This window comes from Durio zibethinus, chromosome 21, assembly GCF_047325235.1.
Source record: "Durio zibethinus cultivar Kanyao isolate XHJ-2024 chromosome 21, ASM4732523v1, whole genome shotgun sequence".
NCBI lineage: Eukaryota > Viridiplantae > Streptophyta > Magnoliopsida > Malvales > Malvaceae > Durio > Durio zibethinus.
The window spans coordinates 22157886-22177238 of NC_143182.1; the positions used below are offsets into that span (position 1 = coordinate 22157886).

At 32.8% G+C, this 19353-nt stretch overlaps 2 protein-coding genes across 13 annotated transcripts; both read left to right on the forward strand.

The window, feature by feature from the left end:
• The first annotated feature begins 1219 nt into the window (after positions 1–1219).
• On the forward strand, positions 1220–13745 carry LOC111306601 (receptor-like protein 7). 12 transcript variants are annotated; one of them, XM_089750159.1, is made up of 13 exons: positions 1220–1579; positions 2998–3074; positions 4273–4342; positions 4443–4523; positions 5254–5328; positions 5593–5701; positions 5785–5922; positions 6394–6484; positions 6573–6718; positions 7003–7083; positions 7196–7286; positions 7412–9375; positions 9497–13745. In XM_089750159.1, the coding sequence occupies exon 13, from the start codon at positions 11473–11475 to the stop codon at positions 12448–12450; it is 978 nt and encodes a 325-aa protein (XP_089606285.1). In that variant the 5' UTR covers positions 1220–1579; positions 2998–3074; positions 4273–4342; positions 4443–4523; positions 5254–5328; positions 5593–5701; positions 5785–5922; positions 6394–6484; positions 6573–6718; positions 7003–7083; positions 7196–7286; positions 7412–9375; positions 9497–11472; the 3' UTR covers positions 12451–13745. The 12 variants fall into 12 exon arrangements, with proteins under 12 accessions (XP_089606285.1, XP_089606282.1, XP_089606281.1 ...); XM_089750155.1 differs by having other exon boundaries at positions 1221–1579; positions 7739–9375; XM_089750156.1 differs by lacking the exon at positions 7003–7083.
• LOC149512992 (putative isoprenylcysteine alpha-carbonyl methylesterase ICME) lies at positions 1320–11354 on the forward strand. The gene is made up of 9 exons (XM_089751132.1): positions 1320–1368; positions 1412–1579; positions 3905–4035; positions 4616–4707; positions 5254–5328; positions 5600–5701; positions 6394–6459; positions 7196–7286; positions 11316–11354. Exons 1-9 carry the CDS (start codon positions 1320–1322, stop codon positions 11352–11354), a joined length of 813 nt encoding a protein of 270 aa, XP_089607258.1.
• Positions 13746–19353: the final 5608 nt, after the last annotated feature.

The window sequence follows — 19353 nt, forward strand, 5'->3', positions numbered from 1 at the left end:
TATGTAAAAATAAGTTCGATTTTTATATTTGATAAAAGTTTGATTATTTGTGTTCGATTTCGAGATATTTTATTAATTAAAATAATAAAAATACATTTAAATATAAAAACTCGATTAAGCTCGTGAACTATTTGAATCAGCTATAAAAATACTTGAACTCAGTTCAATTGATGAATCGAACTATTTAAGTTCGAACTTAATTCAATAATAATCGATTCAAATTTAAATTTTATTTAAATTAAATTCGAATAATTTATAAATATTAATATATCATTTATATTCTTATTTAAAAAGATCATGGCCCTCAGGTACTTTAAAGGATCCTCCGTTGCATGCAGCAAAATTGAAAAAAGTGAAGAAATTTATGGTTTGATGAAAAGGAAGAAAAGTCTATGTGGCAAATTATATAGCTTATGTGGTTATTTGTTTAAATTAAAAAGCTTACATGGTTGCTCAGTGGTAGTTACGTAATTTTTTCATCCAATCATCAGATGAAATTTGTTAGAGTGATTATATTTGATATATTTTACAAATTTGAATGATTTTATTTATACAAATTAAAGATGAGTAACTCATTTAAAATTATGATGATAATTTAGTGACTAGAAATGAAATTTATTCCTTGAGTTGCCAGATCTTCATGAGTCTAATTGTTATTATAAAGTTTTAAAAATTAATAAACTAATAATTTTTTAAAATTTATTTTTTTAATTAAATTAATATTTTTTAAATAATAAAGGTGACAAATTTTCTTTTCGAGCAATTTTGAATTAAACTTTAGATCAAATTTGGACTCAATTAGTTTAAATTAAATTGATTAAGATTTATCCAATCTATAACTTTTATAATTTCTCAGACAATAGAGCTTGAACTCAAACAAATTAAATAAAAAATTTTGAATTTCATTAAATTTTGACGACTTTGCATTCAATTACTAAAAGTGGAAATCATATTCAAATAATAAAATTGTAAACATTTAATTTTGTATAGTAATAAGAGTATTTTAATATTTTATAATAATAATAAAAATATTAGCTCGAAAAAAAAAATAAACTTGCAGTTCCGCCCAAGGCCGAGATGGACCCCACTAGATCATAATTTTGCCACGTGGCTTGACATGACTAGTAAATCAGGTCCGCACGTAAATAATACACACACTCCACTCCACAGTGGCAAAACAAAAAGCTATATAATCCAAACAAACAAAAAGAGAAGATCAAAGGCTTGAAGCAATAAACAACAGCGAAGATTCTCACAATTAAAGCAAAAAAAAAAAGAAAAATCCCTCTAATCTCAGATCCACTCTTATGGGGCTGGCGATGACATCCTTGTTACCGCCGGTGCATGACCATGGCCAACGTGGCGGAAGTGAAAATCATCTTGATTTGGATGTTAGTTGCTTGATTTACAGGTTCCTGGGGTCCGTCTTTGGGACCTACGGCAACTATCGTCAATAGCAGCGCAGCCGGAAATCGGCTAGGATGGAGCGTCAGCCGTCGTTTAGCCGAGAGATCGGGCACGCTGCGGCTGAGACTTGTCTTCTTACGCGGCTTAGCTTCACTCTCCTCCGATATCTCGGGTATAATATACGTACATTCATTTGAATACGTATTTGTTTATTTATTTTGACGTATTTATCTGCGTATTTCAGTTGCTTTTTTTTTTTTAATAATACTTTGATTTTTATTTAGTTTATTATTTGTGAATCTCGGCTGTGTTTGGTTCTCTAGAAAGTTGAAGGAAAGAAGAGAAGCAAATACAATTACTATAATTTTTCTGAGTGGTTGCTTTAAGTGTTAGGAAATAGTTGCATAGTTTCAATTTTCCTTTTCAAAAAAAATCCAGAAATGAAGAATTTTTGATAAATAAATTATATTATTTGTTAATTCCTTAAAAATATTATTTACTTTTCATCTACAAGCACTTCTTGCTTTTCACTTTCATAAGCAAAAGGAGTGTTGCAAAAGCAAATCAAAAGGAGGCTTAGTAATATTCTACGATTATGTTTCCTAATTGAATCGGTTTATCGGAAATTTAATTGAAATCAAAGTTTGATCCCATTGCATCCTCAAGTTTAATTACACGTCAAGAAGATTGGAGCAGGTGGTTTTTGGTATCTGATTATTAACCATAAAAGTAAAATGATAATGCATTGATGAACTGATGCATTTCTGAGATCCATATCAAACATTAATTGATTAAAAGCTAACAACTTAAGTTTTAAGATATCGATTGATTCCGGTTAAGAGGTTAATTTAAGAGTCATTTCGGGTTTCGGTTAATATGGGGTTCATGTCATTTTGATTTAGTTTTCCTTTTCTTCTTTTATTTTGCTCTCTTTTTGTTTGGATTAATTGAATCTGGTAAGTTTGGGTCCTAAGTTTTTTTGCGGTTAGGTTATTTTGGGTTTCAAATTTGAGTTATTATACACATACTTGAATCAAATTTAGGTTACTTTTTTAATAATTGATATTTATATTTATTATTTTTAATCAAATTGAATTTCAAATGAGAAAGAATGAAATTTATAGTGAATATATAATTTTTGGTCGTTCTGACTTCACGTCTACTTGGATCTATCTATGCCACTCTTTTTTTTTTGGTTTGAGTTGATTCAGGTTTTGGCTCCTCCGGTTTTGGGTTATTCAGGTTAAGTAGTTGACCACTTTAAGTCAAAGTAAGTTGAGTCGGGTTGAGTTCCAAGGAAGGTTCTACTGGTCTATTAGGTTTTGTTAGTTTTCACTAGCTCTATGATTAACGGAAATATTGTTATTATTCTGAACCTTCTTCTGCCATATTTGGAGCTTAGTTCTTGTTAAATTTGCTTGCTGCATGTGTTTTGTTGCAATTTGTTGGTATTTTTTGAGATAGAACTAATGAAAAAAATAATTCATTTTTTATCTAACACGCGTTATTGTCCTTGAACTTATTTTGAATTGCTTTTCACTTGATTATTTTATATGTATATATATTGTTTAATCATACATTTTCATTCAGGGTAGGCTACAGGTGGATCCCAAGATTAGTTGCTCTTGCTTGCTATGCTTTGCTTCTTTTACCTGGTTTTCTTCAAGGTATTTTCTCTTTTTTTTTTTTTTTTTTTTCACATGAAAATAAGTAGGTTTTGGGTTAAAGTGAAGTTGAGCAAGAGATTGCCCCTTCTAAATCATTTAAGAAACTGAAAATATATGAATGTAAGAATGAGGAAAAAGAAAAAGGAAATCAAGAAGGTGTTGGAAACTTGGAATAGAATACTTTTATATTTTGCATAATTCATTACTGAATTATTTTCTGTTTTTAGCATTAGTGAATATATAAGTAATCCTTTACCATTTACAAGGGCACCAAATGGGGCCCAATTGTTATTGTACCACAGGAAATGATCACAAAGACTCAACTTATCTTCAGTGGTGGAGCTAAGATTTTCCTTGAGTGAGGTCAATAAACTAAAATAATAACATATCTCTAAAGTGATCTTATTATGAAAATGATATTTCTCAACCTAAAATTAGGGTTTGAAAAGTTTTTTACACGAACCTCAAGTGTTAAATTTTTATCTCTTCTTTTGGCGTTGCTTCCAAAATGTTAAAAGAAAAAAAATCTTCATACTTTATTCTCCTTGTTATTTGTATGTTTCTTTTAGAATTGAAGAACCTTATTCTCCTTGTTATCTCTTCTTTGTTTTAGTGTTGCTAAGTCCAAAGCTCTTGTGGTGGGTCCCATTATCTACAAACTATTGAAATTATCAAAATTTCTTCCAAGCTTTAAAATTTATATATATGACCCATAAAATCTTTTATAAAAATTATTCGAATACCATATAGTGATGCCAATATTTCTTTCCCAATGGGTCATTTTAGAATATTTCGTAAACGATGTGTTTTTGGAGCTTTTCAATTTTCAGTGGGACCGAGTGACTCCACTGACTTGGCTGTAACGCTATCCCTACATGTCTTAGTTCTCCCACTAATTGAATTCACAGGGGATGCGTACTCATGTGTGATAGAAGTTGCAGTCAAGTTTTTGAGGATTGTGGTTGTGCAGCTCTTTGCTTGGGATAAATGACATCTGCACTATGTTTGCCTTCATACTTAGGCAGTTTAAAAATTGAATATGTGGTGGAATGAAAGACAAATATAACTAATATGTGCTTGATTGTAACAGAAATAGAAGTTTAGCTCTGTTGTTCACCAATGCCATAAATATTTGTCTTGTAGGTTGCTTTCAAATATCTTCATATTGATAAAAGCATAACTTGTTAATCTTCTACAGTTGAGTATTGTTATTTTTTCTCTTGTCAAGTACGACGGAGTATTGTTTATGGAGATCAACCAAGTAATAGGTATGTGAATATGTGGCACAAGTAGTTATATGTTATTAACTTGCTTGTCACATATAATAGATTAATGCTGCTGTTTTTTCTTTTGATGATGAATCGACAGATAGGATTTATACTTGCCAACAAATAGTAATGGCCCAAAGCCAGTTGTGGTGTTTGTGACCGGCGGAGCCTGGATATTTGGGTGAGTGACATGAGATTGCTGCATGCGTATCAGTCACATTTTAATGTACAACTGTTGAGTTTTGCATTATTTAATTTGGTAACATGCACCAGGCCCCTGAATCTGAAGTAACACTACAAATTAGCCGTAGCAAAGCTTTGCTAACAAGTATTGCCGTAGTTGCGGGCTTAAATATACAATACAGGTTTGAGAAAAGTGAATTGTAGGTTTCTTTGAGAATGAGGGAGCTCTCATTCTTAGTAAGTAGTATATTATTTGTGAATGAAAAAGGAAGAACTTGAGAACCAGGGAAGAAAGGTGGAAGAAAGAGAGAGTATGAGATGGAAGAATGAGGTGTATGAGAGAGTATGAGATGGAAGAAAGGAGGAAGATTTTGTATCTTATTACTCATAAATCCTAATTTAAATATGTAATGCAGGATATAGCCTTGAGATTCCTTAATATACCTTAAGGTGGTTCTGCATCGGTTTGTCTTTCCTTGTATTTGTGTATGCATGTGGGCTGTGCTAAGGAATTAGATAATCGTAGATTGAGATATGTCATATGAAGTATCTATAAACCTAAAGAGAATTTAAGGCTGAAATTGCTAACTCAGTGGACTTGAATGATCAAACAGTGTCTAACAATATCAACCACTTTCAATTCTGGCGGACCATAAAATATTTATTGAAAGTATATAATATCATTCAATTCTTTTATGTTAAGTTTCTGAACTTTTCTGTTGATTTAGGTACAAGGCTTGGGGTTCCCTTCTGGGACTACAATTGGCAGAAAGAGACATCATAGTAGCATGCGTTGATCACAGGTATTAGTTTGGTTGATGCCATGACATGGTGCTGTGTTCATGTTTGCCAACAATGCCACTCCTGAGTGAAATATTCTAAGGGTCAAAATAAGTACTTGTAACTTTATTAATGGAAAGCCATATCCAATGAATGGTTTTGTCTCCATGCTCTATGCAATTTCCCTCCCCAGATATTAACCAACTCACATATTGTCATAAAATTTTATTATCTTCACGAGGCCTGTCTGTTTTCTTCAAACACTAAATGTCTTTGCTTGATATTAGTATGCAGAAACTTTCCCCAGGGAACCATTAGTGGTATGGTGAAAGATGTATCTCAAGGGATCTCATTTATATGCAATATCATTGGAGGATATGGAGGTGATCCTAATAGGTGACTGACTGCTTTTTTTGATGCATGCCTCTCCTTTTTCCATATTATGTCAATTGACTCCTTTATGGTTATTTTTTGAATAGAATCTATTTAATGGGTCAGTCAGCAGGGGCACATATTTCTGCTTGTGTTCTCTTGCAGCAAGCAATCAAAGAATCTAGAGGAGAAAGAATCACCTAGAGTGTCTCCCAGATAAAAGCTTATTTTGGTTTATCTGGCGGGTAAACTTTTATGTGTTCTTTATCGTGAGTCTTGCATAAGATATGTTGGATCTGCAGAAAGCTTTACTTATCTATTTTTTTTGGGCATAATTTTGGGACTACAATGTTCTTAATGCTATCTGAATTGAAAACCTTTTTAATACCTTTTGTATGATAAAAATGTTTATATCCTAAGCATGAATAAGCAACAAGCTACCGTTTCACTTCTTATGTGGAGTCATTGGAATGGTTTTGGGGCATAGTTTCCATGCTTTCTGACTTTCAGAGAAATTATTTGCAGGAGGGTATCACTGCAATGGGAATGACTTTCATAGTGTAAAATGCTGTTTGTTATGTTTGCGTTATGCTCTTTCTGTTCATTGATAGTTGTACAATGTACATCATATGGTCTTATTTTCCAGTTAAATTGTATAAACAGATTGATAGTTGTACATAGATATCTGCTTATTTCCTTTTAAATTCTGTGAATAGGTACAATTTATTCAATGTGGTTGATTATTTCCACAATCGAGGCCTTTATTGTTCCATCTTTTTAAGGTATTCCGCCTACAGTATTTTTCCGGTAAACATCTATATGTACTTGTCATTTTCCTTTTATTACCCCATCTACCAGTTTATTACCCAACTAAAGTTCTCTTTCTATCTTACAGCATTATGGAAGGGGAAGAGTCCTTTGAACAAAATTTCTCCTGAAGTTAAGAGTAAAAGATCCAAACTGTAGAGAAGCTGCTTTTCTTCTGCCTCCTATTAAACTTTTCCATGGAACTTCAGATTAATCAATACCATCAGATGCCAGGTTAGAATTCCTGTTGGCATAGCGTTAACAACTAAGTTCTATTGGATATGGCTCCTAGATGTTGATTGTTTAATAACTTTGTTTATTTTCAAATGGCATATGCTACTGAGAAAAAAAAAAAACAATATTCTGCGTCCAGGTGATGAGTGGGTACCTTCTTGTATTTAATTCCATTACTATATTTTTATTCTGGAATCGTAATAGGTATTATGTAATAATGATTGTAACTAGAATAATTCTATCAGATACTGTTCTCTCTACTGATGTATGGTGGTGAAGAACAGATATCATATTGCTAGTAATGCATGTGTTTCCCAATTTGCCATCCCTGTCAAATGCGGTTTATAAAGTTTTAGATTGTAAAGGTAAATATTGTTCTAAGTTGTGAAACGGAGTCATCTACTGCTGCAATGGATTTACTGCAAATTTTTACAGAAAGTGCTGCATTATTTCCTGGTATTGACGTTTTCTGTGCAGTATAAACTTTGTAGATGCTCTCAGAGGGGTAGGGGCTGAGGCGGAGCTAATTTTATATCAAGGAAAGTCTCATACTGATATGTTTTTACAGGTAAGTGATCATTTCTAGCTTTTTATTGTCATTATAGGTTTAATATACCAGTTCCTACATCTACTTTTGTGATATGTAACTATAGAAACTTATTCTGACATGGTTGATTCCTTTTGCCACAACAGCATCCCTCACCGTCGATACTGGATCATCTTTCAACCAAGGACCATACTTCAACAATTTTTTTTTTTTTTTGTTTTTATTACTAGTAGCTAATAGAACCAAACTACTGTTTTGGCCAGAGCTCTGTTTTACATGATTTTTTAGTCATAACAATATTTAAGGATTGATGCACACAATGATTTACGCTACTGCATTTTTTTTTTTTTGGTATGCTATTTGAAGGTTTCCCTGCTTTCCAGTTCCTTGAGCAAATAAATTTGTGACAAATATATTGATATGGCATTGATAAACTCTTCTTTCCTCCCCTAAAATCGAGCGCTGCTATGCAGGATCCTTTAAGAGGTAGAAGGATGATCCATTTGACCATCTGGTTGCTGTGATACATGCTAGTGATGAGGAAGCTCTGGAACGTCCAAGAAAACGCCTCGTGCCTGAGATTTTATTAAGGTTGGCTCGTCAGATCAGTCCCTTCTAGTTCCTTTCTATTTCTCAATGTTTGATCAGCAACAGCACATTTAGGCCAATTTGTTGATAATGTCTATGGTATCTCCAGTTCTTCCACCATTTATGTATGCTTGTCTAGTAGGCATCACATTCATTGGGTTCTTCATTCCTGTTAGATATTATTATTGGAGAAACAAACAAATTTTTTAGAATGAGCTCATGCAGTAGCATCAGCCATGAAATAGTGCATTTTCCTGTAAACTATGAACTAGTGCATTTTCGTGTAAACTAAGTTGAAGTTCAAGGATATTGAAACCCAAACTAATGCGTCAGTCATATATTATTTAGTCTATATATGCTATACTTCGAGCCATAGTTCTGAAGTAGATGGTCTATATATGTCCTTGCATAATTAAGTGAAATCGCCATGGTCATTTACATAATTAAGGTCTAGTGTGGTTTGTTCTATGTTTCACCTACTTTCTTGCTTTAATTTTAATGTATTTACTGCTTATATGTTTTTATAATTAAGGTTATACGCATATAAAATATTAAAAAAAATGTAATAAGAGAAATTTACAAAAGAGAAAAAAAAAAACAAATAGATTTCAACACATCCAATTCATCGGCTGCTGCTACACAAAGTAGACTTCCAGGTACATAGCTTCCTGTGTGAAAAAACAATTGATTTGGAACTTTTGGATCATAGGCAGAAGGAGATGGAGCCTAAAACCTAAGGTAAAAATCACATGGTTTGGGGAAGATCTTTTGGGGAAAAATAATGAAAGAAATTGAATGACCGATAGAAAATTTTAAAAACACGTGACATGGGTTGATTGAACAATTTTTTTTTTTTCATTTTTTCACTTTCCCTTGTCTATCTTTTCACTTTTCTACCCTACCAAACACGTTATGAGATAAATAATTATTTTCATTAATAAATTATATATTTCTTTAATTTAATTTAAAAATATATTTAAAATTATTAAAAAATATTTTTATTATTTAAAGGACTCTTTTTAGTTATACTTCATTACACATTTTTCTCTTTTAGAATAAAGTGAAACCATATTCAAAAAATAAAAATCTCATTTCACGTAAAATAATTGAATAACTAGAAAGTAAGATAAAATGTTTCTAATAATAACAAAAGTGCAAACTTTTGTTTTTTTAAGTTTTGTATCTTTGACCAGTGTGAATTGGAATGGCATTCACAAATCACAATCCTTCTGATAGTCAAAAAAACAAAAGTTATAAAGAAGGTGACAAAGTTAGTAATGCGTTTCCTCCCTCTTTCCACTGGGGCCATGCCCCTAATTATGGGGGTTGCTTGATGGATCCAACGCCCACCCATTCATACTGCTTTCAAAAGTTTATTCAAATATAAATAGACATAGGAAAGCCATCAGAAGTTGAGCATAACATCATACTCTCAAAAACATGAAGGCTTTGCTCATTATTTGCATCCTCTTGTTCTTGTTTTGTGTCCTTCCTTTCTCTACAGCTCGAGACGTTCACGACGGTAAGAAAATTGCTTTCTATTTCACTTCTATATTTCTTTTCATGAATCTTTTTTTTAGGGTATACTCTTTCATTGATGAGACAAACAACATTTTTTTTTTGTTGATGATGCATGCATGCAGTGGAACACAATGGCATTAGCGTGAGTTTTCCGGTGCGAAACACAGGTGGACAGCGTGTGGCTACAAAAGTATCATGCTACAAGAATGGAAAATATGTAGTATGCAACATACGCACACCACCAGCAGGAAAGGCAGGAAAAGTGTCTATTTATTCAAGATCGACATGCCCTTGCATTAATCGAAAAGGACTCTAATTAAGTCTTTGATAATTATTTTGTTTCTATAGTGTGTTTCAAGGTGCTATATATGTTGAGTAATGATTTATTCAACAGTATCTTCCAGTTTATGTTAAAGAGTGGCGTGCATGGGATTGAGGTAGAGATCTTTGATTTGAGTCCTAGTGTTTTTCTTATATATAATAATAATAACAATAAATTTTGCATATGGGAAATTTCTTATTTGGTTCAATTACATTTTTTTTATCTTTTTATTTAATTTATTTCTTATTAATTTATGCGATGCACAAATTATTTGTTATTTGTATAAATACACAAAAAAAAATACACTAATTAATATATTACCAGGTATCTTCCATATATATATGTATCAAATAATGTCAGAAAAAGCTTTTAATTTTTTTTTTAAATTTAATGTATGAAATGAGCAATATTTTAACACAAAAGAAGATGAATATTGAAATAAAATTTTGCATTGACCGAAAGTAGCTTCATTATGCACCATCCTTTTCTTTTCCCAAAGTGTATGTATAACTTTTATATTTATTTATTTTTATCAATTAAATATAATTTTATTTAAAAGATCAATTTTTTATTAGAATTATAAGATTAACTCAATCCCATGCACATATTTTTTAGTGAAATTCAAAAATATCTTAATAAATTTGATTTCTATATATTAATTATTGCCTTTCGACTTTCGTAAAAATGATTAAAAGAATCGATTTATTGTTACACATATTTGTTGATGATCTTGATCATTTTCTTCATTTAATAAATATTAAGATCAATTTTATTATATGATCATATATAAACCCCAAAAACAAGATACCCCAAATAGCATTTGCGTTTTTAAGAAACAAACTATCATATATAGAGGATTATTGACAGAACACAAAAGGACAAAGTTGGAATAACAAAGTTAATCAGGCCTCAAACCACAAACAGTAGTAGCACAGTGCTAAAATCTTATATTATATTGAAGTTAATTTCGATGCCCTCCCCTTCTCGCACTTGTTTATTGCATCGTTGAACACTTAAAAAATTAAGCACAAAGAAATCACTGGATCATTGATCTGTCACCCATGCAGGTGGCCGACAAAACTCTGTTTAATTTGCAACTTAAGCCTAATACGGGTATGAACAAAAGAGAAATATGAATGAAAGATAGTATAACAGAAAACAGGGAACAAGTTATGCATTTTTTTTGAGTTTTTACAACATAATTTGGTTTTCTTGTCTTTTCCGGTTAAAATTATTAGTAATAGGCAAAAGTTGTTTCAGCGTGGAAACACGCAAATTAAAAGTGGAAGACTTTGAAATGGTCTCGGGGGAGACTCATGGTTCATCCAAGTAAATCAATGGTGTTTGCTTTTGGAAAAGCAAATTGCAGGATGTTCCAACCTTGCCTTCTGGAATCTTTGATAAAACAGATGCAATAAATAAATAAATAAATAAAATAATAAACTTCACTGTTTAAAGCTTCAATGACAAAATTGCACACAAACGACTCCAACAGTTTCATTTCCACTGTCTGGTTGTCAGAAAATGGTCTGTCACTACTGATTTTCATTGCACATCCAAGAGTTCTGGACGTAAACAATTGAGATATTTACTCTTAATGTTTTTTCTTGTTTCTTCAGTACAGCTACTGCCCTTGTGTCTCCCTGATGAGCGCTTAGCATTGTTGCAGTTCAAGGAAAGCTTTATCATCGATAATTCTGCCTCAAGTAGTCCTGATGCGTATCCCAAAACTGAATCCTGGAAACTGGAGGAGGAAAGAGGTGGTGATTGTTGTTCATGGAATGGGGCGAGTGCGACAACAGCGCTGGTCATGTAATCGTCCTTGATCTTAGAAACAGTTATCTTTATGGGTCAATCAATTCCAGCAGCAGCCTCTTCCGTCTTGTTCACCTTGAAGTGCTTAATCTTGCCAACAATGTCTTCAACAATTCCAAAATTCCTTCAGAGATTAGGAATCTGCCAAGACTGACATTCCTAGACCTCTCTTACTCCAACTTCTCTGGTCAAGTTCCATCAGAAATCCTGGAGCTATCAGAATTAGAGCTCCTTGATCTGTCAGGAAACTCATTGAAGCTTCGAACGCTAGGCTTGAGATCTCTGCTTGAAAAGTTAACCAATCTTAATGCACTTTCTCTCACTGATGTGAAATTTTCTTCTTTGGTACCTAATGTCTCAGCAAATTTGTCTTCGTTGACAACTTTAATTTTATCAAACTGTGACTTACCAAGTCTTCAGTTTCTCAGCTTGCAATCCAATCAAGAAGTTACAGGATATTTACCTGATATTCAGGGCAGTCATCCTCTTTTGAAGTTAAGCCCTGCAAACACAAGCTTTTTCGGACAGCTGCCAGAATCAATTGGAAACTTCGAGTCCTTGGAATATTTAGACATCAACAACTGCCATTTTTCAGGGAAGTTACCATATTCACTTGCTAACCTTACTGAACTCAACTATCTTGATCTGTCTTACAATAACTTTTCGGGACCTACTCCTCCTTCAGCTGGAAACCTAAACCAGCTCATGAGTTTGGATTTCTCTTATAACAATTTTTCAGGGGAGATCCCTTCTTCCTTAGCCAATCTTACCCAACTTGTTTATCTGTCCCTTTCCACCAAGAGTTTCGACCATGGAACCTTGTCCTGGATTGGTAAACAAACCAATCTAACAGACTTGGATTTGTCAAACACCAATTTAACTGGTAAAATCCCATCTTCTCTCAGAAATTTGACCCAAATTACTAAATTATATCTCTGAGGCAATAAGTTAGATTGTCAGATTCCACCTTGGATAGGAAACCTTACCGAGCTAAGTGAGATGAAATTCCAGGAAAATATTTTGAGTGGGTCTATTCCAGAATCAATCTTCCAGCTTGAGAATCTTGAACTTCTTTATTTACAAAGAAATCAACTAACAGGAATTCTCAAGTTGGACTCATTCCTTGAGCTTAAAAATCTCACCAGACTCCAACTTTCAGGCAACTACCTGTCCTTGCTAAACAATGTCAGCATCACTGCCACTCGTCAAAGGTTCAAGCTTCTAGGATTGGCTTCATGCAACTTAACCGAGTTCCAAAGTTTTCTGCGTAATCAACATGAATTGAGTTTTTGGAACTTGCTGACAACAAAATTCATGGCCAAATACTAAATTGGTTCAGGAGTGTGGGAAAAGAAACTCTCCAGTACTTAAATTTGGGCTTTAATTTTCTAACTGGATTTCAGGAGGTTCCTGCCGTTCTCCCATGGAGTAGCTTAGAGGTTTTCAACCTTGCTTTTAACATGTTTCATGGATCACTGCCCCATCCACCGCCTACCATCAGCTCTTATTTGGTCTCGAATAACTCGCTGTCGGGAGAAATCCGGTCAATGATCTGCAATCTTTCTCCTCTTCTGGCCTTGGATTTGTCCAATAACAACTCGACTAGGATGCTGCCGCCATGTTTAGTCATTCTAAGTGACTCTCTAAAAGTTCTCAACCTTCGAAATAATCACTTTACCGGTGCTATTCCTCCAACATATACGAAGAGCTGCGGGTTGAGTGTGATGGACTTGAGCCAAAAACAATTGCAAGGCAGAATACCAAGATCATGTTAGGAAAATGGGATCCAGCCTCATGTAATTAGTTTTGGACCAATCAAAGTTTATAAGCCATGGTTTTTCTTTTTACACAGAGCCCTAGTTACTTAATAAAAGGAAGTGGGGTTATTTTAAGGTTGTGTCGCAAAACCAAAAAGAAAAATAAGAAAAGCCAAAAAAAATAGAAAGAAAAAGAAGAAGAGAGAGTTGGTTGAACAAAAGTTGATCCATGATCCGAATGAGCTAAAATTTTGTCAGTAGGTTTATGATTTAGAGTTCTACATTTTGAACGGTGAGATCGGGTTTGAAACTCTCTAGAAACAAATCCATGGTATATTTGTTGAGTCACTTATTTAGTGAGATTTCTTCAATTGTCTCCTAATTGTTGATTAGCTTTAGTTATAACTAGAGAAGAACTTTATATATCCATTATTTGATAGTAGAGATTTTTTTGGTGGTCCGTGATTTTTTCCCTCAACACTAGAGGGTTTTTCACGTAAATCTTGTTGTGTTTTATTTTTCTTGCGTTATTGATTGTTGCTATTACTGTGGGTTTATTACGATATATTACTTCTGCGTTATTGTGTTTATTGCTTTAGGCCCAATAAGTAGTATCAGAGCGATGGTTATTTTGAGACATCAATACAGAAGTAGCCTAAGATAGAAGTAAATTTTATTTGAGATCATGGAGGGTGATACAGGTTTCATAATAAAATTGATAGTATCAAATTATTCAATTTAAAAGCCTATGATGGAAGATCATTTATACTGTAAAGATTTGTATGAGCTAGTATTGGGTGATTCAGCTAAATCAACAGATATAAAAAATAAAAGCTGGAAGAAGTTAGACAGAAAGACGCTGGCTACAATTAAAAAATGGGTTGATATCAGCGTGTTCCATCATGTAGCGCAAGAGACAGATCCCACATTGTTTGAAAAAAATTAATAGCATTGTATGAGAGAAAAACATGTATGAATAAAGTTATGCTTATTAAAAAACTTACAACTTTACAGTACATGGATAGATGATTTATTATTAAGCATTTGAGTGATTTCAAGATATATTTAATCGGATGACTACTATAGAGTTTAAGATGGATGATGAAATGAAGGCATTATTTCTTTTAGGTTCATTGCTAGACAGCTAGAATACTTTAGTTGTGACTGTTTTTAATTCAGCTCTTAATTATAAGGTGACACTGGATATGGTAAAGGACAGTATGCTTAATGAAGAAGCAATGTGAAAAGATGTAGACCCTGAAAATCTTTGGTCACAGAGAACAAAGGTAGAAACATCGACAGAGGTCAAAACTTAAAAGATCGTAATACGTCTAAACATAGATCCAAATTCAGAGATAAAGTGAAGTGTTTTCATTGTGGTAAGGCAGTTCATAGAAAATGACACTATAAAATCTTGAAGCAAGAGCGAAAAGATGAAAAAGACAAGAGTTTAGATGATGGTAATGTTGCAATAGTGAATTCAGATAGTGATTCAGTTACTTTGATTTATACACATGATGATTGTAATGATGTTGGTGATCCTGGCATTGAGTGGTAGTTGATACAAGAGCGGTATATCATTGTGTTCCTAAGAAAGAGTTATTTATAACTTACAAAGTAAGAGACTTTGGTTGCACCAAGATGAAAAACAAGAGTATGTTACAGATTATTAGGATTGATGATATTGTTGTACAAACTAGTACAGGCTGCATGTTGACTTTAAGGTATGTCAGATACATTTCGAATATAAGAATGAACTTTCTTGCTATTAATATCTTTGATAAGGAAAGATATGAGAGTCGATAAAAAAATGGGCAGTGAAAGCTTTTCAAAGGATCTATGGTAATTGCAAAGAGAAAATTATGCTGCACAATGTATAAGACATGGATGTAATTGAATGGTAATCAGGTAAATGTCGTTGAGGATAATGCTTTAGCAAACTTGTGACATAAAAGGCTGGCACACATGAGCGAGAAAAGGGTTATAGGTTGTGGCAAGACAATCTCTTATTCCCTTGATCAAAGGTATGTTTCTCGATCATGTGATTATTGTTTGTTTGATAAGCATCGTAGAGTTTTTTTTTTGTAAGAGTTCTCAGAGAAAAGAAAATAGATTGAAATTAATTTATTCTAACGTATATGGTCCCATTGAGGCTAAGTCATTAGGTGGCAACATATATTTTGTTACTTTTATTGATGATGCTTCAGTAAGACTTAGATGTATATGTTAAAAGAAAAGCTAGGTATTATAGTATTTTTAGAAATTTCATGCCATGATAAAAAGGATGACAAAGTTACCCTTGAAATGTATTTGAACTGATAATGGTAGGAAATACACATTTAAAGACTTTGAAGAGTACTGTTTAAAATATGAGATCAGGTATGAAATAACAGAACCTAAAACACTGTAGCATAATTGTATAGCTGAAAGGATGAATCGTACCATTATGAAAAAAGTCAGATGTATGTTAAGGATGGTAAAATTACCAAAGCCATTCTAGGATAAAGTAATCAACACAGCTTGTTATTTGCTTAACAGATCACTATCAATTTCTTTTGGCTTTGACATTTCATAAAGAGTGTGGACAGAAAAAGGATGCTTCATATTCTCACTTAAAAGTTTTCGGATGTAAAGCATTCATGCATGTGTCAAAAAAATAAAGGTCAAAGCTTAATAGTAAAGTTACACAGTGTGTGTTTGTAGGATATGGTGATGACAAATTTGGCTATAGGGTATGGGATCCAGTGAAGAGAAAAACAGTCAAAAGCAAAGATGTGATCTTTCAAGAAAAAGAAGCCATAGCAGATCTTGACAAAAATGAGAAAACTACACAGGTTACTATTGAGTGTGATGTTTCAACACCAATAGGGGTTCCATAAGAAAAAGCTACAGATGGTGAGAATGAGTAAGAAACAGAACTTAAAGATTTGAATGAGCCAACCACAATTAATGATGAGCCATATATAATTAGTTTTGAACAGGAGAAGCAATTTTCTCTACCTGAGAGTGTTGAGCAGGAGAAGCTACTTTCGGCATCGATGCTATAAAGTCTTAGCCTAGAAAATCTACTAGAGAGCACATGTCATCTACCATGTATCTAAGTTCAGATTTTATTTTAATTACCAGTGAAGGGGAGCCAGAGAGCTTATAAGATATGTAGATTACTTCGAATAAAGAGCACTGGTTAAAAGTAATAAAAGAAAAGATGGAGTCATTACAAAAAAATAGTACTTATGATCTCATTAAACTTTTGAAAGGAAAGAGGTCGTTAAAAAATAAACGGGTGTTCAAGTTAAAAAAAGATGGTGATAACTTAGTGAAGTACAAAGCTCGATTGGTGGTGAAAGATTTTTCTTAGAAACTAGGCATCGATTTTGATGAGATCTTCTGTCTAGTTTTGAAGATGAGTTCCATTTGAGTGGTACTAGGATTAGCAGTTACTTTGAATCTTGAGCTTGAGCAACTTGATGTTAAAATTACAATCTTACATGGTCACTTGTAGGAGAAAATTTATATGAATCACTTTGAGGGTTTTGAAGTAAAAAGGAAAGAAAACATAGTTTGCAAATTGAAAAAAAGCTTGTATGGCTTGAAACAAGCTTCTCAATAGTGGTACAAGAAGTTTGATTATTTTATAGTGAGTCATAGTTATAAAAGAATGGTAGTGGATCCTTATGTGTAGCTGTAAAAGTTTTCTAATAGTAACTTCATTATTCTCTTATTATATGTTGATGATATGTTGATTATAGGACAAAATGTTTGTATGATTTGTAAATTGAAAGAACAATTATCTAAGTCCTTTGATATGAAAGATTTAGGTCCAACAAAGTAGTTTCTCGAAATGAACATTATTCGGGATAGGAAAGCTGTAAAGCTGTGGTTGTCATAGGAAAAATATATTGAACGGATACTTAGTAGATTCAACATGCAATATGCTAAATCAGTTAATAGTCCACTTACCAACCATTTTCATCTAAGTAAGAAATCTTGTTTGGTGTCTAAGAAAGAGCAACTAGCTATGTCTAGTATTTTTTATTTTTCTTCAGTTGGTTCTTTAATGTATCTTATGGTTTGTACATGGCTTGACATTGCTCATACAGTTGGTGTAGTGAACAAATTTTTTTTTAATTCGAGAAAAGTTCACTAAAAAATAGTAAATAAATTTTTTGATATTTGAGGGGCACTTAAAAAATGTGCTTGAGTTATAAAGTTTCACAACCAGTTCTAGAAGGGTTTACTGATGTTGACATAACGGTGACCTTGACGGTAGAAAATCTATTTCAGGATATTTGTTCATTTTCGTAAAAGGAGCTGTGTCTTGAGAGTCTAAGTTGTAAAAGTGTGTTACTTTGTCAACTACAGAGGCTGAGTATATTGCAATAATCGAAGCAAGTAAGAATATTTTTGATGAAACGTTTTCTTTTTGAATTAAGGTTGAATCAGAAAGAGTATGTAGTGTTTTGTGATAGCCATAATACTTTAGATTTGAGTAAGAATGTCATGTACTATGCTAGAACAAAGCACATTGATGTTAGAGAACATTGGTTACATTCAGTGATTAAGAAACAACAGATGTTGTTGAAGAAAGTATATACTAATGAGAATGTAGCAAATATGTTGACTAAGACACTTCCTAAGAAGAAGCTTAAGCTCTACAGTAACTTGATCGAAATGAGTTCTTTAGCCAAGGTAACTTCCAAATAAAACTGTTATGGTGTTAAATCTCCTCCTAATGGGGCTGGAGGGGGAAATTGTTAGAAAAATGGGGTCTAAACCCATGTAATTAGTTTTGGAACAATCGAAGGCTATGGGCCTTGGTCTTTCTTCTTACATAAAGCCCTAGTTACTTAATAAAAGGAGGTGGGATTGTTTTAAAGTTGTGTCACAAAACCAAGAAAAAAAGCCAGAAAAATAAAGAGAAAAAAAAAAAGGAGAGTTGGTTGAATGAAAGTTGATCAGTGATCTGATTGAGCTAAAATTTTATCACTAGGTTTATGATATAGAGTTATATATTCTGAATGGTGAGATCGGGTTTGAAGCTCTTTAGGAACAAATCCATGGTGTATTTATTGAGTCACCTATTTTGTGAGATTTTTTCAATTATCTCTTTAATTGTTAATTAGCTCTAGTTATAACTAGAGAAAAATTTTGTATATCCATTATTTGATAGTAGATATTTTCTGGTGGTTCATAGTTTTTTCTCTTTACACTAGAGGGCTTTTCACGGAAAATTTTGTTGAATTTTATTTTTTCTGCGTTATTGATTATTGCTATTACTGTGGCTTTATTGCGATATATTACTTCTGTGTTGTTGTGTTTATTGCTTTAGGCCTAATAGATCACTAGCCCACTGTACTCAGATAGAAGTTTTAATTCTTGGAAACAATCAGATAAGTGATAGATTTTCTTGTTGGTTGGGTACTCTTCCAAAACTTAAGGTTCTCATCTTGAGAGCAAATAGATTGCATGGTGTGATAGGGAAACCTCATACCAAATCAAAATTCTCTAAGTTGCAAATAATTTATCTATCAGACAATACTTTAGAAGTAAGTTGCCATCTGAGTACTTCAATATTTGGAATGCCATGAAAGTTGCCAATACAAACAACTTATCACCATACATGAATGCAAAAACAAGCTTCCGGAATAGAGAGTTTTGTGGTCTGATTATTATAATTACGCAATTACATTGACAAACAAAGGCAAAGACCTAAAGTATGAGAATGTTCCAGATGCAATCTCAGCTATTGATCTGTCAAGCAACAAGTTTGAATGAAAAATCCCCGAAGTCATTAGTAATTTGAAGCGGATTCTTATGTTTAACCTTTCAAATAACAATCTCACTAGTCATATTCCATCATCTTTAGGGAAAAATTTGAACCTTGAATCTTTGGATCTTTCTTGAAATAAGCACTTAGAAACATAAAATAGGTTAGTTAATTTTTCATTTATGTATTGTTTATTTTGAATTTAATTTTATAACACATTTAAAGTAATTTTTTTATTTGAAATAAAAATTGTTATATATATCCAATCCTTGGATTCAAATAGCAGTTTAATAGTAGAATAATGGTCATAAAATTACG